The sequence below is a fragment of the Argiope bruennichi genome, chromosome 4 (assembly GCF_947563725.1).
Source record: "Argiope bruennichi chromosome 4, qqArgBrue1.1, whole genome shotgun sequence".
NCBI lineage: Eukaryota > Metazoa > Arthropoda > Arachnida > Araneae > Araneidae > Argiope > Argiope bruennichi.
This window is the reverse complement of record NC_079154.1, coordinates 127,322,918-127,350,007: the sequence shown is the minus strand read 5'-3', so window position 1 is coordinate 127,350,007 and position 27,090 is coordinate 127,322,918. Positions and strand designations below refer to the sequence as shown.

The 27,090-nt window shown below is 31.0% G+C and overlaps 1 protein-coding gene across 1 annotated transcript in view; it reads left to right on the top strand.

The window, feature by feature from the left end:
* LOC129966838 (uncharacterized) overlaps positions 1-26,747 on the top strand; it is an 80,523-nt gene extending 53,776 nt beyond the window's left edge. Inside the window, exons 4-6 of the mRNA XM_056081426.1 lie at positions 9,146-9,167; positions 18,208-18,295; positions 24,939-26,747. Coding sequence (XP_055937401.1) covers positions 9,146-9,167; positions 18,208-18,295; positions 24,939-25,044 — 216 coding nt within the window. The 3' untranslated portion in view covers positions 25,045-26,747. The remainder of the gene's footprint in view (positions 1-9,145; positions 9,168-18,207; positions 18,296-24,938) is intronic.
* Positions 26,748-27,090: the final 343 nt, after the last annotated feature.

The window sequence follows — 27,090 nt, the reverse complement described above, 5'->3', positions numbered from 1 at the left end:
CAAACTCTTTTATAAAAATAAAATCGTTTTTGTAAGTCGGACCTTTTCTTAGTTGTCCTATCTCTGTTACATTCCATCGCACACTAAATTGCTGCAGTAGCTTTATAACTAAAGTGTTGTTTGAAATGTAGTGAAAAGTAAATCCTTGATGAACTAACATATAAAGGTAGTTATTATTGCCGAGTAGCAAATACACGTTATATAGGGAAATATTCTTATTCAAACAATAAAATTATTTTAACTCTTATTACTAGGAAACTTCAGTCTACCATCATAATTGCCATATTTCAACCATATAATTCCCCTTCATTTGTACCAAATCTTATCAAGAGCTTTAAATGCCAATGTTTGGCCAGTCCCAAGCAGTGTGAAGATAGAAAAGCAAATATGCGGTTGTTGTACATCAGTCAGTTATCTACCCATTGTTGTAGTCTTGAACCTTTTGTTGAACTTATAAACTCCCTTAGCCATGAAAAAATGAAAGTTAGAGAAAAGAGTTTTAAAACTTAGTTTGTTAAAATATATTGTATTACAAAGTCAAAAAACTCATTTCTGAAAAGAAAAAAAAAAAGAATATCTTTCTTACTGTAAAGCAATTAAATCAGTGATATACTAATCCATATTCATTAATCAAATAGTTTCGACTTATAGGTGACCTCCATTAGCGCAAATAAGACCTAAAGTGAGAGTCAAAAGAAAGTAAACATCTATGACTGATTTAGGAAATGTGTTATTACAAATATATTATTGACTTATAATATAAAATAGATATATACAACTATTAACTGATTTAAGCAGAATAAAAAAATCTTATGAACATTCAATTAAAATAAAATACATAAAGAAATAACTCAACTTAAACCTAAGAACATCCAATTTTTTGCATAAAAAAAATTAAACACTCATAACTCTTTCTCCTTCAAATGTTTTAATCTTAGTGATATTAACACTTTTTTCTCAGAGGATCTTGATATAAGTTAAAGTCGTATATTCTGCCTCAATTGATGTAAATTTCTTGGAAAATCTGGGAGATCTTGCGATGGGGAAAAAATAGCACTAGAAACGAGAAAATTTATAGTAAATTTAAATGAAAATAGTAAAGCCTTATATAAAATAGAAAAAAATTGTTTGAAGTAACGTCTGCACAGTCAAGAAAATCCTTGACAAATATTTCAAATACAAACAGATTAAAGATTTTCAGAGAACAGGGAGGCCAAGAGGACTTATTAATACAGAAGTGAGAGCAGTAGTACGAAAGATCAAATCTAATCCAGCTGCAAATGCTGTTAAAATATTCAAAGCATCTCACTAAGATCAGCGAAGACAGTGAGTGCAAGCACTGTAAGGAGGATTATTCATGAATATGGGTTACAAAGCAGGATTGCATGTAAGAAATCATTCATCATGAAATCGAGTCAGAAAAAACGTCTGCTGTTTGCCAAAAAGAACCTTAATAAGGATTTAGATTTTTGTAATATTTTATTTAGTGATGTGAAAAAAAAATGAATTATTTGGTACAAAGAAGCTAGCAAAAATATGGAAACCAAAAAATAAAGAGTACATTTGTAAGTATTCAGTTAAGACAATTATACATGGCGGGGGGGGGGGGTATGGTGGCACCAGGTATCTGTAATTTAGTGTTTGTCGAATCTACAATGAACAAAATGGACAACCTAAATATTTTAAAACATAATGTTGCCCCTAGTGTTGTGAATTTGGTATTGTTACGAAGCTAGATCTTCCAACTTAATAATGATTCCAAACACACATTAAAGATTTTGAAAGAATAGTAACTCGATTGTGTTGCAAAGACTTTGGAACATCTTCTACAGTCACCCGATCTATATCCCATTTAAAATCTAGGGACTATCTTAAGAAAAATATACGCCAAAGAACCATTTCTAATAAGGAAGAGTGTTGAAACAAATTGTCATAGAAAAAAAATGGCAAAAAATCCCTCATAAACTAACAAAAAAAAACTTGCCACAGATATGTCTAGATAATTCAGGGCAGAGATAAAATCTGAAATACTGCAGACAAAATATTAAAAAGCTACACAGCTATTACAGCTTTACAGCTACAAAGCTATTACAGCTTTTATTGTTCTTTCGATGCCAATGTTCTCTGTTAACTTTTTTTGACGCATGAAATTTGATGCTTTTCTTTTTTAGTTGAATTATTTCTTTTTGCATGTTCATTTAATTAAACATATACAAATTGTTACATCCTACATGAATAAGTTAATAATTGTATAAATCTACTTTATATTATAAGTCAATAATATATTTGAAATAAAACATATATATCAATCATAGGTGTTTACTTTCTTTTGATTCTCACTATATTTACCCTTCACTGGAAAGCTTTTTTACATCTACTAAGCGTTCTAAACCTCGCTCAAATTCTAATCAGAAAGTTGAAAATCAAAAACAAACTAAAAGTTTTGATCAGTAAGAACAAGTAAAAGAGTTTAAAACTACTAAAAGAGCCAAACGTTTTGAACGTCGAACATCTTCCACAAAAAACATTCTAAGAAAAGGGATTACTTGAAGATCAGAGGAGGAAAATCAAAAAGCAAGGATTATAACAATAATCCTCTTGCCTTTTAGTGGTATTGAGGTTCCAATATCTTTAACAAAAAAGTCTCGGGGAGTTCTTTTTTTTTTTTTTTCCACTTCTTATTTAAGAAAGGGCTTCTTTCATCTGTAGGAATTGCCATCATTTCTAAAAACTACAAACAAAGTCGCTAGTTTGGAAAATCTTAACATTTATGAACATTTTTTACACCTCTTTACAGAAACGGTTTTAAAAAGTATAGAAACATCTGTTAAGAATTTTGAATAAAATCAGACGGTAAGAATTCTGGAGGAATTTAATGACCGAAATCCATGTCAGATCTTTCAGTAAGACGAAGATCCAAATCTTCTATCTTCTTTTAATTTGTATTGATTTTCTAATAATTTTGAAATGGTCCATTCATTTATTTACATAAATAGTATTAAACTTTCAAATTTTCCAAAGGAAAAATGGAAATACAGATCTTTCTGTTTTTGAGCGCATGAAACGAATTTCCATGGATATAAGGTAACTAAAAAGGATAAAAAAAATTGATTCAAGAGAATTTTAAAAAGCGCATCGGCAGTTTGAAATATTTCAATAATATATGCATCTAATTACCAGCTTCCCGAACTTATAAATTAAAATTAAATTGCTTAATGACACTTCAATTTGAAGCTAAAATTACACATAATGCGCGAATTTTAGAAATATATTTGCCGACTGAAACAAAATATTTTATTATTATTGACGTTCATTTAAATCTCTTTGAAAGTAAAGTTGAAAATTGAATTGTACGATGTTTCATAAAAATGTATGACTCACCGTACAGAAATTGCATACCTTTGAAAAACTGCATAAATTTTAGGAAAGCGTTGCAGTACACATAATATTTCATTTTAATTTCTCATAATAAAAAAATTCAGCAAAACAATTATTAGTTGAAGTTTGATTACTTCCTTTCCAAATTTAGGCTCAAATTTTAAATTAGATGATAAAAAAGTAAGGAAATTTAGAGTGCAATGAACAGAGCATTGTAAGGCTTCTAAAATAGTAAGAATTATATCACTATCAAAATGTGAAACTTAAAAATAATCTGCTGACGAAATCATGAATATCGAGTTACATGAAATATTTAACTGAAAATTTTAGAGACCAGCTGAGCGCGATAGGTGGCTAGTAAGTAAATAAATAGATAAAAAAAATTTAAAAAATTACATCTCTTTAAAATTCTGAAATTTAAATTTTAAGTGATACCGATTTAATTTCCGTATAATGTTTTCTTTATTATTTTTTTAATTATTACATAATGTCTGGTGTAAAAAAATTTCATATATTCTCTACTCAAATGCCCTTTGATTTATCTCATTTGCGAATAAACTTTCGCAATATAACCTTTGATTCGAAAAACAACTCATCTTTATATTTGAAATACTTTGTGTCTCTTTTCGGAAGATAAATATTGAGAGATAAAGAAAATTTTAGTGAAGTTCCGATGACAATTAACTAATTTATTAATTTTTTAATGTAATATTTTCATTTCAAGTAAAGTCAGATATAAGACCTAGAATTTTAATTTTATAACTTGATATTACTAGGGCTGGGGACAGTAATTATCTCTGACAATATTTGCAGTTTGCTTATTACTTTGGAGCAATGATTGCTCCAGAAATGTACGTAAACATGCTAACATCATTCTCGCTTTTAAAGCAAAACTATAAAAAAAATTGTGTTTCCATCCACTGTATCCATGTCTTAATGTTTAAATGCATAATATAACAGATTTATTTTATGTCAGTATTCAATTAATGATACTGGTAGAAGACTGAATTCTATGGCTTATCATTTGAGACTCCTATTGACTTATTTTTTTAAATAAAAAGCCACTTTGAAGTTCTAAAACAGAAAATCAATTTGAGTACAATCTGTTCTTTGACTGCGAAACGATATAAACCAATTCGTTACTCGGTAAATAAAATTCGATCGAAAAAAGACTTTCCTTCCCTTGCGTGTTCGAAGTGGTCATCAGATATTCCCTTTTATTTATTTATTTATTTTTCAAACAGAAAAATTGTCAGAGATTGATTTTTGCCTGCTGCGGCAAATTGAAGTGTTAGGCATTTGATGTAGTTTTCGATGCAGTGATTGGTTTTTATGTGACCTTCTAGAAATGAAAACCACTAAATGACGTCATTAGCCTCAGTGATACATTACCACCTGCCGATTGGTTTTTCATTTCTTAAACTATATTCGATAGGCAGTGCTTAATAATTTACACGCGTGAGAATATTTCTAAAGAAGAACAGGTGGTTGTTCTTATTTGGGGTGGAAAAGACTTTTTTAAACCCTTCGGTTGCTTGGATTTCGCAGATTAATACAAATGGAATTGATATATTCATTTCGTTTTAGTTGTTGTAAATACTGCTGTTGAATCAATGGATCTCAATTTTTTTACTTTGGTAAGTTTTAAATATAGTTTTTGTTTAATATCCTATAATAGTTTGAATTGTCACCCTGAAATTCAAAAAGTTTTCATTATTTCATCAAATATTTAATTGTATGATTTTCTTTCATTGATGGAAGTTGAAGTAGAAAGTTTCTGTTTAATACCTGTGTAGTTTTTAACATGAATAAAACAAGTAAAGTTACAATATTGCGAAATTTAAAAGATAGATGAACCGAACATTCACCTTTTTAATGGCATTATGATATTTTGGGACTATTCTAAATTAAAAAGATTCATTTACAACATTTCATTGCAAACTCAATAAATAGAACTTAAGTAAAACAATTAAAATAGAAGGCTTTAATGTCTGTCAATTGGGTGGAATCATAGATATGAATTCAAGCGATTTATGTAAAATTAAATCTAACCAATATTCCTGTCAAACCAGCTGATCCGCCAGAGGTGTCTTGTAAATGCATAATTCAAAGTCCCAATGTTTGAACCTTATATAATTCCACACCCCTTGACGTATTCGATCGAAATAAATAAAATAAAAATTACTTAAATACTATAAAGCAAACGTCCGCATATAAAATAAATTAAATTATATAAATACTAGCAGTACCCGCACAGCGTTGCCCGTGGCATAACATTCAAGAGAGAAAAATTAGTTTTTAACTAAGTCTAGCCTCCACTCGATATGACATGGGCATGTCACGCAACATCAAACAAACGTAAAAATATATTTAGAAATCATCAAAAATAACTACAAAACAATTTTTATACCACGCATTCAGAAATAGTTAGACTGTTGAAAAGGTAAAAATATGATATGTTCATAGACAAAACAATTCACTGAAAATATACAATAGAAAAGCTGTTTTAAAATTTTAAAATATACAAATAAGTCATGGTACCAACTGTTCCACACTAGTTTATGAATTCTGTATAATCTGATATGAAAATAAAATTCAGCTTGCTTCATAATATTTTTTTGTAAACTATATTGGCTGTTTTTCCTCCTAGTGCCAGACAAAAAGATTTTGTTTGTATATTTCTGTCTAAAGAGGACAAGTGAAATTTTTATATGGATATAGAAATGGGTACAAAAAATTTACATTTTTCCGTCATTATTTCAGAACATACCATCACAGAAAAATCATTTTTAAGCCATGTTAAAAATTTTCAAAAACTAGTTTTTCAGTATCATCTATTTTATTGCCATTCGTTTTTTCTGTGATTTTTAGCCAGTTTTTCAAAGTTAATTTGAGAAAATTTCTATCATTTCCATTTATAAATTTCTCTTATGCATAGTATAGAAAAACTATTGCAATAATCCAAAAATATGAAATCGGGATTTTGGCTGATTTCCATGTTTTAGACTTCCTAAGTTCAAAAAATACGTTTGTAGAAAATGCCTATGAAGAAAACAATTCAAAAACTCTTTTGAGCTAGACGGATGAAATTTGGTATGCAGTCTTTACACCAAATTTGTAGATTTCTATCAAATTTTGTGAAAATCCATTGTGAGGAAGTCTGTCTGATTATAAGTGAACACGATAACTACAAAACGAAGAGAACTAGATAGATGAAATATTGCTCATAAATTTATCATCTAAAGTAAATACCATTCAAATCCATCAAGGGGATAACTTTTTGTCAGCCTGTGCTTTCACAAGCATGTAAACGCGATAATTTTAAAACTCAATGGATTAAATATGTGATATTTAATATTAGTTTTATGTCTATAAATATAGTTATTAGATTTAACTAGTATTTAGATGTATAGATGCCAAATGTGAGACTAAAAATATCCTTTATCTAAAATCTTTAGATTTGTAATCAATCACAGGTGAGAGTTTTAAAGATTCCAAGACGTAAAACTATATATGTCTTGCTTTTTCTTGCCTATATATTTAGAACATATAAATACAGACGAAGTCGCGTGTATAGTAAACAAATAAATTAAAGTTAAATAGATGCATTGACATTGTTTCTAATCGCGCATTATTTGCGTCACGCAGTTGGCTGAAATCTCATTTGCATGATAACCAAGTCAAATTCTGGAGTCTATGCATTTATTTTTGCGCTTTATGCTTTCTTTAGTTAATTATAGTTCTTTTATTAGAACTTTAAATAAATAGGTAGAATTTTTTTTAATTCTTAAACTTTATCATTTTAATTACTATCCTTTTTTGTTGACATTAGAATCTTTCGTGTCTTTTAATATTTTTGGAGCAAATATTGTTACAAAAATTTTTTCTACAAATACTGCCACTCAATTGTAATAACCCAGCGCATTTAATCGCTAGTTCAGCAACTTGCTTGCTGTCTAATCCTCTAAAATCTTTTACTTGTTGGCGACTCCGACTCTTCTCACACACGACTTCTTTGGAGAACCAGAGTGCCTGTCTTTTATAGCTCTGGGAGGCGGGGCCAGAATCCTTCAGACCAATCAGGGCGTATCTGAGTGTATCTTGGTTCCTACTGGATGGATCGTGAAACTTCTCGAACTTCCCAGTATGATCCATTTTGTCGCCAAATTCATAGCCAAGCCGATAAATGCTCGCCAAGTTTGTCGCCAAGCTCTGAGTTCATTGAGCTCAGCACGCACAGGACAGATCTTACAAAGGTTTTAACGGTTTTTCCAGGATGACACTATTTGTGCCGGGCAGCAAAATTACAGATTTGTAACAATATGTTTTTTTATAAAGAGAATTGAAAAGTCTTAAATTTATAAATCATTTGTTTGGTTTCACTTACACCTTTAGTAACTTTTTTACTTATTTGGTTTATAGTAAGTATACAGAAAGAAAATTTGGAAATCTAACTTGAGATTACGAAGAATGTTCTCCTTTCCGACAACCTTAAGCTTAAGAAAACACTTCTTTTGAATTTTATCTGTTTGAAAACATGTTAACTTAAAAATCCTTTGAGTCAGAAAGACAAAGTTTGGTATATGATTTTTCTCATCAAGTTTCTAAATTTCTGTCAAGTTTGGAACGAGATACATTCACCAGAAGTATGTCTGTATATGAATACGATAACTACAAATCATAAAATCTAAATGAATAAAATTTTGCAACGCAATTTTATCACCTAAAGTACAGATCTTCGGAGGGGGGATGTCAACTATTCATACTTGACAGTGATGAATTGCTTCTCCTCGGGGGTTAGCTTCAGATGTTTATGGAAAGATTTAAGCATTAAATTTGTATTTATTTCAAAACAGCATCTTTACTAAATTATTTCTCAAAATACAATAGAAAAAATATTTTTTAAATACATATTTTTATTTAATAAATTCTGCATTGATTCGAATAAGAGAAATATTGATACATAAGAATACTGCACATAAATAATGTATTTATGTGAAGTATTTTTTTTGAGAAGTTAATTTACTAAAGTTTATTTTGTAGATAGCTGAAATTGAGATTGCATCAATCGATTGATGACTCTATTGTGGCTTCGGCTTCCCCACCATAGAGAGAGTGATAGCGCAGGAGACGAGCGTATCCATTTCATTTCAATATAAGAAAAATATCCTTTTGCAACTACATTCAGGTCTTGATTATCTTCCGGAGTCAGAGGGTTAAATCACAGCGCAATCAACAGCGCTCAACAGCATAAACTTACAATATGAACAACACTCCCAAGCTCGTTCCTCTTGCACCGAAGGCACTAGCTGCTTCTTTTGTGATTCCCTTGCCTTGTATAATTTACCGACGAGGCTTGACATCACATGTAAATTTCTAGAAGAATCTTCAGATCTCGGTTCCTAGTAAGATAGGGCTATATTTCATACATTTTTTAAGATCTTTATTTTTGTTACAAATTTGCTAAATTCGTTGCCAATTCGTTGCAGTATTCGTTATGCATGAAGCATGAAAATGTCTAACAAAATCATCTATTTTAGAACGATATATTATTAATTCAGAAAAATAATTATGTAACATTCCTTAAATATAATTTGAGAAGATATAATGTCTCATTATTTTAGTTTGAATTTAAAAAGTTTCTTGATTTTTTTTCTGTTTATTTTGCTTTTCTGTACAAAAAAAATATGAAATTTATCTGAATTATTCATATTTTTTTTAAGTTTTAAATTTTTAAAATATTTAAGAATTTCTTTTCCTCTTTTAGGGTGCTACAGTGCAAAGTAATGGTAAGTAAATTTCTCTAAGCATATATATTGTTATGTCAATATGCATTCTGATCATAAACTATTTATCCGTATAAACATTTTAACTTTATATTTACGTTTATTGTATTAAACATTATCATTTTTATTATTGTGTTCTCATGAAAATGCAACTTACATAATAAATTTGAAAGAAAAAATATCTATTTTCTGTATTACAGATATTCTATGGTCTCAAATCTGGCTTCTAATATAATAAAAAAATTATTTTAAAATTGACACTTTCTTCACAAAAAGTAGAGACTGAATATCATCTTTTAGATTTTTCGAACTCAAATATCTCGCGAAACAGAAACGACGATAATAATCAAAGCCCTTAATGACATATATTTTAATAAACTTACATGAAATAAATGCATTTTGATTTCAAGAGATTACTGTCAAATCCATAAACATCTATTTCAATGGGGGGGTTTTTTTGCACTTTTTTCTTCAAAATTAAATAACTGTAATTTTATTATTTTATCAAACTATGCATAACCAATTCGAAATCTCTGGGAACTAAAAAAGGTAAACAGTGTAATAAAAGATTTCATTATTTATTGATAATTTACTATGTAATTTAAAACTCATTTCATTTATTATAATGCATTTACTTTTAATGTAGGCAATTATGCTACTGCAAACTATTTATGTAGTTATTTATTTTATTCAATTTGAGTGACATCGGCATGAACCATTTTAATTCTAAAGAATATTCGTGTTTTGTACTCAAAAATTGTGAGAAAGTATTTATAACACTTTATACAGACTAAAGAATACTGAGAGACAAAATACAATCTTTCCTGACTGTTATCTGCAGTTTTAATATTTTCCTAAATATTTCATAATTATGCTAAAATTGTCAAAGTAAGACTCTAATTAAAAAAAATTACATGTTGCCATTTCCCCCGTCTTACTTTGTTTTCCTGATTAAAAAAAGAGCAAAAAACATAAGATATTACTTAATAATTTATCCTTGCTAATATTTTCTGTAGCAAACACTGATGCCACCCGATCAATTTTTTAAATGATTCAGACCTTGACTCGATTCTAAATCCTCCGTAATACTCAAATATTATTATTATTGATTTAACACTTAAAAAAAGAGAGGTGTACTTTCGTATTGATTTATGAAATCTTTTGGCTTTTAAGCTAATTGCAGGTTTCCGCAAAGGCAATACATTCATTCAAGAAGATATTTTATTTTTTATACCATTTTCCTCATCTTGCTTAGCAATATAAGTTTTAAATGGACAACTATCGATTTCATAGTTGGTGGGTATGCTGAAACATTTATACCACGTAATACTAAAGCAACAGATTTAAGAAAGAAAATGTTTATGTTAAAGAAATGATGATGAGTTTGGAAAACAGCCTTAGAATGAATTCATATCTTTTGTGCTAAAGTTCAATATTTAATTTATTTACAATGCTTTTATGCTATCTATTATTATACCTTTACAGCATATATTACTGCTTTTCCAAAATAATAATTCTTGCAAAATTTATTATGAAATATCATAAATGTATACAAGCATAAATATATTTCATAAGCATTTTTTATATTCTCATTCAAAGCAATTCGAAATGATGATCATTGAAAAAATACTATGTTTGAATTGCCATTCTTCTTTGTGCCTTTTTAAATATTCTTTACACTTTTAATTCATTTTACAAAAAGATTCGAAAGCTATAGAATATATATATGTGTGTGTGTGTCGTCAGAGAACTCCATTTGGAACTGAAGTAAGCCACATGTAATTCTAGATGTGAAATGGCGTTTTTCTAATGCATAACTGCTATTTTTATTCATGCTAAATTTTGTAGTCTTATTAATGATTGGTGATAACTGATGTTCCAGTGAGAAAAGTATTCTAAATAATTCATATCTATTGAAGTGCATCATAGATAAATTAAAATATTTATTGTATTAAATATATATATATATATATATATATATATATATATATATATATATATATATATATATATATATATATATATATATATATATATATATATATATATATATATATATATATATGTGGGAAAAGGCAACGACCAGCATTAATATTTGAAATATATTTATTAAGATTAAAGTACAAAGGACAAAACATTACTACATAGAACATAAAAGATACATGAGCGTGAGCTGCACGTCTTGCAGTCTCTCTGCCTAACTCTCGTCTGCCAATAATGGCGGGAAAGCATCACGTGATTAATGACGTGACGCAACATGGCCAGCATGGCGCCATACAGGATACGGGATCTGTCAGCGCTTCCCACATCGGCCATCATGACAGGATAGGCGACCTCGCCTTATGGTATACAGTACAATGAAGTAAATATATAAAACAAACAGCAAATACAGGAAAATAATTTGTAAAATTGAAATATTCACAAGATAAAACAAATAAAATAGTCATACCATCCGTGACAGCATAAGTATATAGCAATACAATAGCGTGCACTGGAAATATCGAATAACTAACTAAAAATAAAAATAATATTAGTGTTGAACATAAACAGAGAAAAAAAATCAAAGTCTATATCGTCCAAATATACACACACAAAAAGAAGGAAAATAGTTCTCTTTCTCTTTAAGTAGTGTTCAGTGTTTTCTTTTGAAACAAAATTTAAGTGATATGTTCTATATTGCTGGACCATGGTTTCATATATTCTGCACAAGTTGAAGTTTTTGATGGTCCATCGAAGAAATCATACTTTTCAACATCGTATGTGTCGTTTGCTTTAATTTTGATCACTTTATATGGTCCGAGAAATTTTTGTTTCAATTTCAGACCAGGGCCAAATTGAGTGCGCTTGATTGCGACGAGATCATTCAATTGAAATTTTTGAGCATGTTTCCTACGCAGATTGTAGGTACGGCGATTTTCTTCTTGGATTTTGAGGATTTGTTGTTTTGCATCTTTACGGAGCTCATCACGCTGTTGGAGAAATGCAGACTGGATCTCTTCGTTGACGATTTAGAGGATTTTTATATCATGCTCAGATTTCATTTTAGTTCCAAACAGAATTTCGAATAGAGTAGAATTGATACTTCGTTGAAATGTAGAATTAATAATTTGCTGAACGGAAGCAACATGGCTATACCATTTCTCAGGGTTTTCTATGGATAGCTTGGAGAGTACAGATATGATAGTAGAATTAAGTCTTTCTACCTGACCGTTTGATCTAGGAAGTCCAGCTGTAATAGCAATGTGGGTGATATGCTGATGTTCACAATATTCTTTGAATGACGTAGATGTGAAAGCGGTACCTCTGTCCGTAATAATCCTTGAAGGATTACCGAAAACTGATCTTTGGCATTCGAGCTTATTGAGAACTTCAGCGGTGTCGGTGGACTTGGTCGGGTAAAGCCACACAAACTTCGTAAAGGAATCGATGATCGCCAGAATATGCTTATATTTCTTAGAAGTGCTGGGAAGAGGACCCAAATGATCAATATGATATGTATGAAAGGGAGTATCGTCTTTGTCAAGTGGATGCAAAGTGCCATCTAATTTGCCACGTTTTCTGTTATTTAGAATGCATGTTACACAGTTGCGTATGCATCGTTCAATTTTCTCTTTCAAGTTCGGAATAAAGAATTCTTTGTTTAACATTTCCTGCGTGCGTTTTACTGCAAAATGGCCTCGTTCATGACAGGATTTAATAATGTTGGCCTGCATATCATCAGGTACGACAAATAAATCGATTCCGTCTAAGTTCTTATATAAAATGTTGTTTTTGACTATGTAGTTCTCGTAAGGTGCATTTTGAAGTAATGCTTTTATAGCTGTAATATGCTCATCTGTCTGTTGAGCTTTGAAAATTTGAAGATTGACACAGTCTTGAATGATCATGCAGCATGGGCTTCGGCTAAGAGCGTCGACATGAGTCATCTTTGAACCGGTTCGATGCTCTATTTCGTAGTCAAAATCCTGAAGGTATAATGCCCATCGCGAAATGCGGGAATTCATTTCTTTTTTATTTAACGTTTTGACGAATGCATTACAGTCAGTGGTAATTTTAAAGTGTGATCCGAGGATGTAAATTCGGAATTTTTTAAGAGCTTCTACAATGGCGAGTACCTCCAGTTCATAGCTGGTGTATTTTCTTTCGCTGTCAGACGTTTTCTTGGACATATAATACACTGGATGGAATTTGTTATCTTTGGATTTTTGTAGTAGGACTGCCCCCAAGCCATCAATTGACGCGTCTGTATGAATTTCAATGGGACTGCCTTGATTAAAAATAGTTAAAACGGGTTTATCAGAAAGTAACTGTTTTAAGCGTAAAAACGCAATTTTTTGCTGAGCTTGAAATAGAAAGGGGCTGTCCTTACGAAGAAGATCACTAAGTGGTTTTGCTATAGTAGAGTATGAGGGAATAAATTTTCTAAAGTATCCCGTAAGACCTAGAAAACGTTGTACGTCTTTTGCATTTTTTAACTCAGGATAATTAAGAACGGCTTTAGTTTTGGAGGGTGAAGGGAGCAATTTGCCGTGTTCTACTACGTGACCCAAAAATTCAATCTGACTATGCAAAAATTGACATTTTTTAAAGTTTATATCTAGTCCATAATCGCGAGCTACTTTTAGAACAGTGTTAAGGCGTTCGAGAGCCTCAGATTCATTATTTGCGGGAATGACGATGTCATCCATATACGGGAGGACAATGCCTTTTGCAATAAGATCACGAAAAACGGCATTTATGTATCGCATAAAGACAGGAGGACATGAACTTAAACCGAATGGCATATAACGGAATTGAAATTGACCTGTATTTGTGACGAAACTGGTGTAACAACGACTTTTTTCTTTTACCGGCACATGAAAAAATCCGTTACGCAAATCGAGAGTACTGAAAATTTTAGCATTTTGAAGACGATCTAAAATGTCATAAATTAATGGTAGTGGATAATGGTCTTTAACTAATTTACGATTTAATTTTCTATAATCTATACAGACTCTATGCTTTCCATCTTTCTTACGAACTACGACAACTTGACTAGCATAGGGTGAAGAACATGGTTCTATAATTCCATTTTTTAACCACTCGTCTATCTGCGCATTTACTATATCACGTTCGGCAAAGGGTAAACGTCGAGGAGAGTGGAAAATTGGCTCATCGTCAGTAAGCGTTATATCAAGTGCGATGTTCGTGGTTTTAGTTTTGTTAGGTTTATAGGCTAACAAAATCTGTTCAACCTCATTGCGAGTTTGTTTAGAAATATTCGGACCTATATCAAACGTGGGAGTTTCGGCAGAAATAGCCATTATAAAACTGTCAGTTTCAACAGGATCATCAGATTTAGAAATTTTGGAAAATACAACACCGTCAGGTTTAATTGTCAAATTTGCCTGATTTATTACGTCGCAACCTATTATTAGGTCATAAGTAGTACAATTATTAGGTACCACAGAAATAAAAACAGGAAAACTTTGTTTGTCAATAATAATTTCAGATTCAAAGGAACCTATTATTTTAGTTTGGGAAAAACCGAATCCAGTTAGTGTCATCTTGTTATTCGTCAACGGCGGCGGTCCTAGTTTAATCCATGCAGAATGTTTGAGAAGTGTCGAAAAACTACCAGTATCGACTAATCCGGAAAGTGTATTATTAAGAATAACAACCTCTTTATGCATATTCGACGGAGAATGCAATAAATGTAAAGTGTTGACATTATCCCGTGGGGTAGAACTGTCATTCCGAGTAGTACGATGACAATCGGAAGATTTATGTCCGAAAAAATTACAAGAAAGACATTTAGGACCACGATTACGATTAGGGCAAGACTTTGCGATATGTCCAAAATCGTTACAGTTAAAACAACGCGTCTTACTGTTAGTCGGATTACTAAGATTCAATTTTGATTCTCTTTGTTGGACAGGGATTTTATGTATTGTATCACGTCTTTGGCCGTCATTAGCATATCTAGAATACGACATCTTTGAATTATTTGCGTTCATTGCACTTACGATAGTTTCGAAAATTCGTAATTTTTCTTTAAACTCAGAATAATTTTTTGCACCATAAAGAATAATTTTATCAGAAGGAGAACCCTGTATTCCATTTATTGTGTATTGAATAACAGAACATTCATCAATAAGGGTTTCAGACTGATTCGCAATTTCACGCATGGCAATAAAATATTGCATAAAAGTTTCATTCGAGCGCATTTTACGTCTTTCTAGTTGTTTATGTATTTCAATCGAAGTTACTTTATCGGAAAATTCATTAATGAATGCACTTTTAAAAGCATGATAGGAATTTAGATTTCTTTGAGAGAATAAAAAAGATTTAGCTGCGCCGGAAACTAATCTCTTTACAAAGATTAATTTTTGTTGTTCGCTTAAAGAAGGAAAAAGAGAAAAATTCTCTTCAACATCATAAAAAAAACTTTTAATCGAATAGGAATCATTTCCTGTGAAGTTTCTGCTACTACCACAGAGATCGCGTAATAAAAAACAAAACTGAAGGTTTATTTCATTCATCGTTTGTTTATTCGAGGGATCATTTTCGAGTGATTCCCTTTTGGCGCCAGTAATTAATGCCTGACTGTTATTTATTAATGTTTCGTCTGAAGTTACGGGGATGGGGAAGGAAGAATTATTACCCGTATTACTCATAGAGCTGTTATTAATAGATGAAGTTTCGGTTTGAGAAACCTTTTGAGGAGACAAAGGTTTTTCAGTTTCCGATAAAAAACTAATATCTAGCGAGTTCTGAAATTCATCTAAATTATTTAGGGCTTTTAAAATATTTTCACACAAATCATTTTTGTTACTTTCGTTTACTTCTAAATGTAATAAATCAGAAATGGAGATAAAATCAGATAAAGAAAAATTATTCAACAACTCTTGTTTATGTTTTTCTACATCTAAATTTTCAAATCTTTCAAAATTTCTCATTCTTTTTCGAGAAGAATGGTCAAAATTACTGTAACCTAACACAGAGTTAAGCAATTTTACTGAATTAGTTTTTGCATATTTAAGGGAGTTAGCGATTAATTGAATATCGCCTAGTTTTAAAGACATTGTAATGAATTAAAACAGAACTAATGCACATTCACTCGGGATTAAAATTTAAAGGGAGAATTAAATAAAGGGAGAATGAAAAATGTACTATAAATTACAAACTTGGGAAAAAATTGCGCCTACCTGGTTGGGAGCAGTCGAATTATTCACTCTTAAAAGTTCCTTTTTTTTTAAAGCAGCCAGTATATGTCAGCACAGTTGCACTAACGTCCATTAAAATATCCACGGCAAAAATCCACTCTTATCAAAATTCTTAGCATCAATTTAACGTCTTAAATTGTACTAACGTCCACAGCTTTTCAACAATTTGGCGGGATTTGCTAGGGGTATTCACGAGAAAGGCCGAGCCCCCAAAAATGTGGGAAAAGGCAACGACCAGCATTAATATTTGAAATATATTTATTAAGATTAAAGTACAAAGGACAAAACATTACTACATAGAACATAAAAGATACATGAGCGTGAGCTGCACGTCTTGCAGTCTCTCTGCCTAACTCTCGTCTGCCAATAATGGCGGGAAAGCATCACGTGATTAATGACGTGACGCAACATGGCCAGCATGGCGCCATACAGGATACGGGATCTGTCAGCGCTTCCCACATATATATATATATATATATATATATATATATATATATATATATATATATATATATTATGTATTTGTTGTTGTAATATTTGTTGCATATTAAATATTAATTAAACTTTTGTTATAATTAAAATATTGGCAAGAGAATGATTGTAAAATAATAGGAGTAGGTAGAATACTAGATATATCTGCATATTTTTTTTAGTGATACGAAAGCAATCGCAGATGCAATATACATACCCCCCCCCCACATCAAATTAACGGTTGTGTCACTCCCTTTCATTATAATTAAGTAAGAGTTACAAAACAAAATCCAACTCCTTTTATTCATTTTATGCTTTCTTTCAGAAATTTTTCCTGAAGGTTGTTTATGTTCCAATATATTTTACTATGGATTCACAACAAAAATGAGAAAAACAAAATGAGTCTATCAAACAGAGGGAAACATATAATTTCTTTAAATGACAAAAATAATACGAATCATGCTGTCAGAAATGAAAAATAGAATGAATCCTGGCTTAAAAGTTTAATATTATCTCTTTAATTATTGTCTGATTTCTCTTTTTTTCCCCAAGTTAAGAAAAGAACATGGTATAATTTGCAGAAATCCAATTTTATTTTGTCAGTCCAATTTTATAAGCTGCTACTTACTAATGTATGATTGAGTCTGATTTAAATTTTTTCAAACGAGTTATTTACAGATAATAAAAGCTTTTGTAATGCTAATTGTATAAATAGTGAAAGATGTTAGAAAAACGAACCAGTGAAAACTGATGGAAATTAACACATACTGCGTGTGGAAATAGTTTGTGAAATATACGGTCAGCTCCTTGAAGAAATATTTTATGATATTAAATTGGTTTAAGAGACTCAATTAACCATCGTATATTTAACTATCATGCTTCGAATGGTACATGAATTTAATTTTATATGTTTCCATAAATTTTTAATTAATGAGCTATTGATTTTTTTTATTTTATTACAATTTTTATTCTATTTTATACATTTATAATTATCATTATTTTGAAAAGTGACTTTCCAGTTTCTGATATAAAAAAAGCGAATTTGACACTGAAATTGGGCTAAAAAAGGTATTTATATTTGATTTCAGACAGAAATAATCCCGTTATTGTTTCTAATTCCAGATCTTTCTCTATCGCTCAGTCCTACTTTTCTTTAAATGTAGTCATATTGTCTGTATGAATAAACGAATAAAAGATCGAAATTATTGCGTAATACACGTGAGCAAAATCCATGTTTCTCTTTCTTTATAGTGTCACCCCCATATTACCCGAAAAATGATGCATCAACATCAATAAATTATACTTTACTTAATCTATGTCGTCATAAAATTTGATTTTTAAAATCGATCTGTATATTTTATACGCAGGCAGAATCCTCCACCATCAAGAAAGCGACCTCTTGTGGAGATTCGGTCTCATAAGCCCTGAAGCTTATAAAATCACGACGGGAACCAGGTAATTCATCATTCCTTTCTTTACATACTTTCATACTTTACATACTAAATACCTCAACATTTAAAGTCCAATGTGGATAAAAATCACATGAAACTAGAAGTTTTGTTAAATAATTTGTGTTATTTCATTTTTTTTTTTTTTTTTTTTTTTTTTTTTTGTATTTCCAGTCTGTAATGAACATCGTATTTGAACTGAATTAAAATTTCATTCAATTGTTTTCTTAAAATTGCTCCTGCTTTCATTGTTCATGAAATGAGGAAAATAAACATTTTTAATCTTAAAAACTTATGAGTTCACAAAACATTTTATATAATTGATTTTTGAAAGTCCTTATTATCTTTACATAAATTAATTCTTGATTTACTTTCAAGCAAAGAGTCGGAATTAGCCCCGAAATCCATGAGAAGCAAGTATGAAATTGTTAGACATGTAGCATTCCAGTAGTGCTGTTCTCTTAGAAATAGCGAATTATTTTTTTAATTTAGAAATGATGTTTTCCGATCATTATAGAAATGATAAACTTTGTAACGTTAGTTTCGAATATCAAAGAATTTTATAAAATTCTTTTTAATAACATATATCTTTTTATTTATGTATTTCTTTTTAATAACATTTTAAATATTTCCTTTGCTTATAGCAGCTGTTTTTCAGATTCTTTGTCTTTAGCTCTTAATAGTTTAGGCCTTATGTTTTTAAATGTACATGATTAGTTATTTATCACCTATGAATTTTAATTACTTCAGAAATATCAAAAAATATTAATTAATATGTTTATCACATAATGAAGTCACAACAATAATTGACTAAATTTTATTATTAGAAAAAGTATTTTGAGGTAGAAATGTATCAACACTTATTGCTAGTAAAGATTAGCATTAATTCTTGCTAAATTTATCGATGAAACAAAAATACAGATATCGATACAAAAAAAATATCGATAAAAATATAATATCGATGAAACAAAAATACAAAAATACAGATATTTCAGTTTCTTATCTCAAACTTTGGTGAAACGTCCAGAATTGTTAATTAATCAAATAAATTTTATATAACAAGTTAAATGAATTTAACTTCTTATATCCATTATTTAAAAATTATTTCAGTATTCCATTACAAAGAAAAAATAGCTCATTAAAAAGTAAATGGATTTGAAGATTAAAAGATAAAAATTTTCTTATCTTCCAAAAGCGAAAATGGAGGAAAATAGTAAGAAAATGTTCAAATTTGTCTCAAAAATGTTCACACTATTGGCCTTTTAATATGCTCTCGAACTAAATAGATTTCACTAATCTGGTAGACATTAAAAATTAAGAAAATTCCTATCGATACTGAATTCATCCTGTCGATACTGAATGTATCCTGTCGATACATTCAGTGGTGGTAGGATGGTCGACTGTACACTACAAGAAGAAGAAGATTCATTAAGAAATGTTAATAGCTTTGTTTCCAAAAACAAACATTGCAAATTCTCTGAATTGTAAAATATTAGGGCTACAGTGCACGTTTATATTGAATTTTTAAAATCATTATTAAATACATTTACAATTAATTGTTTATTTAGATAGTTATTTATTTTCCATAACCAATGATATAGATAAATTGGAAATCTTATAAAGTATAAATTATGATATTTTATTTGTTTGGAGCTAAGTATTTCTTTAGATCTATAAAGATTAGCATTAAAATGATTAAATACTTTTACTTGTAAATAATAATTTATTTAATTTTTCAAGAATTTTATTAATCTAGTCATTTTTCTCGTGATATACATATTAAAATATAAATAAAAACATGAAAAATTAAACTAAACTCAATTATTAGCATACTGATTAAATTAAAAATGCGTTGAAGTGAAAAACTAAATTGATCGGTTAGTCAAAGAAAGGCCACGTAATATGCACCGGCTGGATCTAAATCCACTATTCTCTAAAAAATTTAATTGCAAAACCTATGTTTATTGCTCAAGGTATGTAAATTTGTACTTTTATTACAAAGATTGCAAAAGCAAAATTCAAAATCTGAACAGAAATCAGTTGTTTACTCTTCCCAAGGTCATTGGCATCGACTTGTAGTTATTTGTTTTCCTTTTTTTCTACTCCTTTCCCTAGAAATGCTGAAATAAATCGATGTCATTGACATCAATTTGTAGTTTTATCAGAGGAGTTTAAGATAGGCAAAGTGCCGAATGATGGAGAAGCTTTTGTGCCAAGAGGATAATATGCTATTTTTTTACTTTTACCACATTCTAAAGCACTATTCATTTGATAACTGCCATTGACATCGATTTGTAGTTACTTGATTTAATTTCTCCGTATCTTTTCCTAAAAATGATAGAAAAGTCAGATAAGCGAAGTGTCGGAGTTCGGCGAAACTTTTGTGATGCAACCTGGAATTTTTTCACTTTTACCACATTTTAAAGCATTATCCAATTGATCATTGTGACTGACATTGGCATGTAGTTATTTATTTTCCATTTTCTGCTTCTTTCCCAAAAATTGCTGCCCTTTTAGAGGAGTCAGATATATTAATTCTTCAATAATGCAATAAACAAAAAAAAGTGATTAAAGATTCTAGATAACATTTAACTTGATTTTATGTAAAATTTTTCATGCCTTGAAAAAGAATACATATTCGCTACAATAATCAAATAGCGTCTGTAGCAGGTAACATTTCATACATTTTTTAGGAACCAGTAGGTTGAAAAGCGTCTTTCTGTAAGAACAAACTATTTATTTAATACATTTTTTTCATAGATTTGTGCACATATTTTCTTTTGCCATTACTGTGCGCGGATCTATAAAACCAATTCACAATAAAACTCTTCAACAATGTAACCGTCTTTTGTTGCAGGCAAAAATTTTTAAATTCTTGAAACAAACGAAGATCAATGTTCATTGCCTTTGTTCAAAGCGCAGAAAAAGTCATGATACGGAAAATAAGGCCAGATCTATCGAAAGTTTTCGTGGAAAAATATTACAAATTTTACTTCTAAACATATAAGTAATACTTAATTTCCTATTGTCGCTACAAGCAAATATTTTTAAAAATGTATTTCTATGCACGATTTTAAAATTAAATGAAATGGGCAATGGGTCTAGCACCTAATCTTTATCAGACAGAACATTTTTGGAAAACACTGAGAAAAATACATTCCTTTTATTGATGAAAAACCTAGAAATAACATTGAGTTCAGGAACAAACTCATCAGACCACCTGTTTCTATTTTTAGTTCGTCCTTGATCCACTTCGGCACGTTGGCGAAACCCATAACAACGGCACTCTGGGGTCACCACGACAAATAAGCTGGACAGATTAATAAATGTTGAGAATAGCAAGAGGCCAATCACCTTGCTCCTATAAATATTGTTTTCTCAAGCCTACTAAATTTATCCGGGTGGCGCGATCAAAAGATGAGTTATCGCTTCTCATGTTGATCCGCATCGCAATCGAATGTGATTACGTCGCCCCTTCAAGCAAGAGATATAAATCTTCATGAATTCTTAATTAAATCAATAATTTTATCGCAATATATTCCGAAGATTATTTTTTATCTCTTGATTAGACGTCACTGTTTTGTGTCTTCTTTATTCGCGGCACTCTCTTTGTTCATTTTATTACTTTCCCGTATACGTATTATAGAGAAGGTTTAGTTATCATCAAAAAAAATTCAAACTCGAGATTTTGACGAATCTCCACGTTTTAGACCTTACTGAGCTCGAAATGTCTCTACCTGCGACAAAAATTACTCAAAAGCGCTTTGAGCTGGAAGGATAAAATTTGGTATACGGTTTTTGTACCAAATTTCAAATTTGTGTAATTTTATCAAATTTTGTGCAAAATCCGTCTTGGGGAGGGGGGATAAGTCTGTAGTGAATAGCTTATAAGCCAGTTAACAGCTACGCTACTCGAGCAATTGCTTTTGTATCGTGGTCATGTTACTGGGCTACGAATCACAAGGTCCCAGGTTCTATCCTCGCACATCACAATCGTTTAAGTCTGTCTGATCGGCTGTCTAAATATAAGTTGAAACGATAACTATAAAACGAAGAGAAATTGATGAATAAAAATCGGTGCACAGATTTAACTGCTATAGTATAAACCCTTATCAAATTGTGAGATAAATCCAATGAGGAATCAACCGTCTGTCAGTTTGTACTTTCAAAAGCATGTAAACGAGATAGCTGAAAAATACAGTGGCTTAAATATAACAAACTGTGTATGTGACTGCAATTGAAGTTCGTATTAAATTTTGGTTTCAATTAATTGGAGAAAAAAAAAACGCGTTCTAAAACACAAATTCGAGTTTCAGATACTATTAACCGCATGCAAGTGATGAATCACCTAAACACTCTCTAAGGATCACCCAATACATTCAATGAAGATTTTAACCCTTAACTGGGGACGTGCGGTCTGTGAGACCGCTAGCGATGGATTTTCTATCACCCCTATTCTATTTTTAGCTCAGTTGAATGGATTGACCCTGTAGCTTCCTGTTTTGTGACCTTCAATACACGTGCACTTTTTCAACCGATTTCAGCAGATGCTTTTTAAAATAATTCAGTTATTTCTTCGAGCGCGGTCTCTAAGACCACATCTCCCTGTGAGTGTCCCAGTGATTAAACAAGGCTTAGCAGATGGCGCTAAAACTTGGGGCCCGAAATATCAGTTTACTGATCCTATTATGAAGCAGTGCTCCAGACACTTTTAAATGAAGCAGAAAGTGATTTTAATGATAAAGATAATTGTACAGAAGGGTTTTTCGATGAAAGTTCACATTAAACTGAATTGGATATGTATGTTCAAACATAATCAATTTTTCTAGTGATAATGTATTTTGAAAAATTTATAAAAAATATTAATATACCAAGATATATATATAGAGAGAATTTATAGGTTGATTTTTATACTAGTTCTTAATCTGTATGTTTAAAATGCCCTAGAAAACCGTGCTATGAAAGTCACACAAGCCGATAAAAAAAGGGCCAATTTTACCCATTGTCATTTTTTTTCATATAATTGTTGAATTTTGCATTATATTGTCTTCTATATACCTTCATATACTGTAAAAATAAATATTGTGTCTGTAAAATAAATATATCGAGTCTGTGCTGAAAGCTTATAAGCCAGTTAACAGCTACGCTGCCGGATCAATTGCTTTTGTAATGTGGTCATGTTAATGGGCTGCGAGCCACAAGGTCCCAGGTTCTATCCTCGCTCATACCAATTCGCCACAACTTACAGCTTTAACACGTAAACTTATAATAATACACGCTTCATAAGAAATCGCAATAACCCACATTTATATTGTTGTTTCTTCTCCTGGTTTATTGTTTAAATTTTAAATAAATTAAAGTTGCCATAAAAGTTAATTCAAGGCGATAGGCGAAATACTGTAACCCTCCCCTACCTGAAATATAATTTATTTCTGTATGTTTTATTTTTGCGTTTATAATTTTACAGAGTGGCCATTATATAATTTTGTTTGGCGGCATCTGCAGCTAAAACGAATGAACGAAATTAAACCACTTTTCATATATAGAATTGGAAGGCATGGGAAAATGAATTTCGCAGAAAAAAAAATTTGTACCAAAAGTTGCCGATAGAAAAAGTGCTGGCGCTTTGAAGTACAATTATTAATAAGTTCATGAAACTTCCAGAAAATAATTTTTTATTCCTCAATATTAAGTTCCCCTGGATGCCGTACGACATTTTTAATATTCTGACCCTCTCTGCTTACAACCTATTGCATACGGTGTATGAGGTTCTCCAGAGCTGAGTGTAAACTGTCGGTTTCGATGCTCATAACAGATCTTCTAATTTTCTGCTTCCAAGCATGCAAGTTTGTTTAAGAGTAGCCACGGCATGACACTGCCTAGTGCAGAACAGTTTTACCAGTAAAGCATGCTGCCTAAGGTAGGGTCCGTATTAAGCACACATCAGCAGTCAATCACGGACAACAGTCAAGAATTCATCAATAGTCAAGAATAAACTGCTAACAAGTTGTTTGCTCTTGCTTTTTTACAAGGGATGAATAGCGCTGCTGTCACGCATGCACTAGGGATTTTACATAATCCATCTCGATATCCAAATTTCCTCGTTCTTACGTCACAGAAGCGCCAATATTTCTCCTTCGGCAACCGTTGGTACTAATTTTTTTTCTGTGGATTTCATTTTCCAATGCTTTTCACAGACTTCATATGAAATATTTTAGCTGTAGAAGCCGCCAAACAGGGAAAGTTATTTAATGACAACTCTGTATTTCCGCGCCGTTCCAAAAGTATTCTCCAAATTTCTTGTAAATCGGTCTCATTACTTAACTTTACAATTGATTTTCCCCCGCAATGAGGTTGATCTAAAATGCACACATTCATTAAAATATTAAGGTAAAATTTTTTGGCAGTCATCATGCTTTCTTTTCTTTTACTTCATATAAGAGAAATGAAAAAGATTACAATTTTACAAAAACGTAACGTAACATTTATAATTATAAATTGCAAACAATCCGAAAATTAGTAATTTTCTAGATTTTAAGAACCACAGATTTACCTGAATCAAAATACACTTGTAAAGAAATTTTTTTAACGAAATACTTTTAAACAATTTTTAACCTTAATGGGAATAATTTTATTTTCATTCTTTTCAGATCAGCTCCCACCAACCAAAGTCCTTACTTGAAGACTCCAAGCTACGACCTAACCGAAGAGCAATTGATGGCCAACATCGAAAAAGAATTCGAATGCACCATATGACATTCTGTGATGTATCGCCACCAGACAAAAAATAAGCCCGGTCAGACGTATCACCATTATAGGGAATCAGCTACCGATGTAATAACTACTGTTTATCCTTGTATAAAGAAATGAAGGAAAACAAATGGGTCTGATAAATAAATAGCCATGCGTGATGATATTCAAAGATGTCTTTATGCCCTGGAACCGTATTTTCACTGTGGGTTTCAAGAGAAAAAAACATTACTGGCTCTTTTATGAGACACAGAGACCTATGGGATTCTATTGAGTGGAATTACTAAAACCGTGAAATGATCGTCTTCATTCCTACGTAAACAGCTGAAAAATAATTAAAGTAAACAGCATAACAATAATGAAAGTAAACAGCATAAAATTTTTTGTTCTCGTTGTTTAAGTTTTTATCGACATGAATTGTTTCTTGGATCACTTATTTTTCTCTGTTTAATTAGTTTTTAGCTATAAATTATATTTTTTTGAAGTATTATTCTTTTTTCTGGACAGCATATTGTTCACTTGGAAAAAGAGTGCCACAATACGAAATTTTCCATCGCTTTTTTCTACCTCCTTTTACCAGGCTTCAAATTATGTAAATTTGAGTCATTTCACAGAATCACTGTCACTGTTTTAGTTTCGATATTTACCGCTGGTTGGTTGGTTGGTTGTTATATTAACTTCCGGTTTTAAAGGAGCACTTGGGCTATTTTGAGTTACAATTGTGAGCCACGGTCAGGTAATGAGGACGACACCTGAGCTGGCACCCCCTCTTCAAACTTCCACACCAGCGGGAGGATGATATTTACCGCTGGAGAGAACAATCTGAATTTGTCTGATCATAGTGATCTGTTCTCTTATGGGAAGAAGGCCTAAACGGGCAAATTTCAAATACTTTTGTTGCAAAATTTCAGTTGTTCGAATTTAACAGGTATGCCAGGGAAAAAAAAATACCAAGTAGGAAAGAACACAATTAACATTTATTACGGTACAAAATATTAATGAAGTACAAACATATGGAATTTAACTATTTCTATAGTTCTAAACATTTTGAAGTCATTAATACAATTGTTGCTAATACAGATATTGAAACTTTTCTTTTAAAACTGGGAAAAAAAGTTGGAAAACAGTCCATAACAGTGACAAGCTTCATCTCAGGTTTTTTTTTAAAGTTAAATTTATGCCCTGGTTTGAAGCAAGCGAGGCTATTTTGGAAAGGATCTGAGTCATTAGATACCGAGTATATATTCGATGCAATCTACTTTCGAATCCTCTAACCACCGAAGCCGAGGTCACTTTTTCGTCAATCTTCTTCCAAGCGAACATGTTTATTTAAAACAAACAGTGATATAGTGTTTGACAAACTGTCTTTGTACAATAAAACGGAATCCATTTGGAATTTTTTTCCTTTCTCTAATTTGGGGGATTTTTTCAAAAAGCAAGATTCATTAAACTTAGACATTTAATCTAAAATCATACCTTGTTTGAACTGAAATGGTAGGAATATATTTATTATAGGAAAGAATACTGTGGGTGCGCCTCTAAGAGTGCGAAGAACTTTTTGTAAATAAAATGTGCAGTTGTATATAGAGCAAATGTAGATGTTGCATGTCGCCTTGATACGAAAGAATATATCGTCTTCCTGTATTTAGCGGACCTCTGTGTAAAAATGTGTCAGCTTTGTTCTGTGCCAATTAGATTCGCATGTATTGTAAAAGGAATAAAAATTGTGTGTTGAATAGGATTTGTGTCTTTCTTAGATGATTATTATGATACACAAAAGTAGCGAGACTTCTGGAATTAACCAGGACCAATAATAATCAAAGGAAATGGTTTAAATGAAGTTTTTTGATAAATCTATACAAATAATAAAGACGTGTGTGTGTGTGTGTGTGTGTGTGTGTGTGTGTGTGCTGGCGCATTAAAAGCCAGGTTGTTTGACCTGCAGTTACCAAATTGGCCCATTTATACTTTAGATATCGAAAATGTGTACCCCAGAGGGATTTAAAAAAAAATTTAATTACAATTTCAATTAATTAAAAATTCAACCCTGAA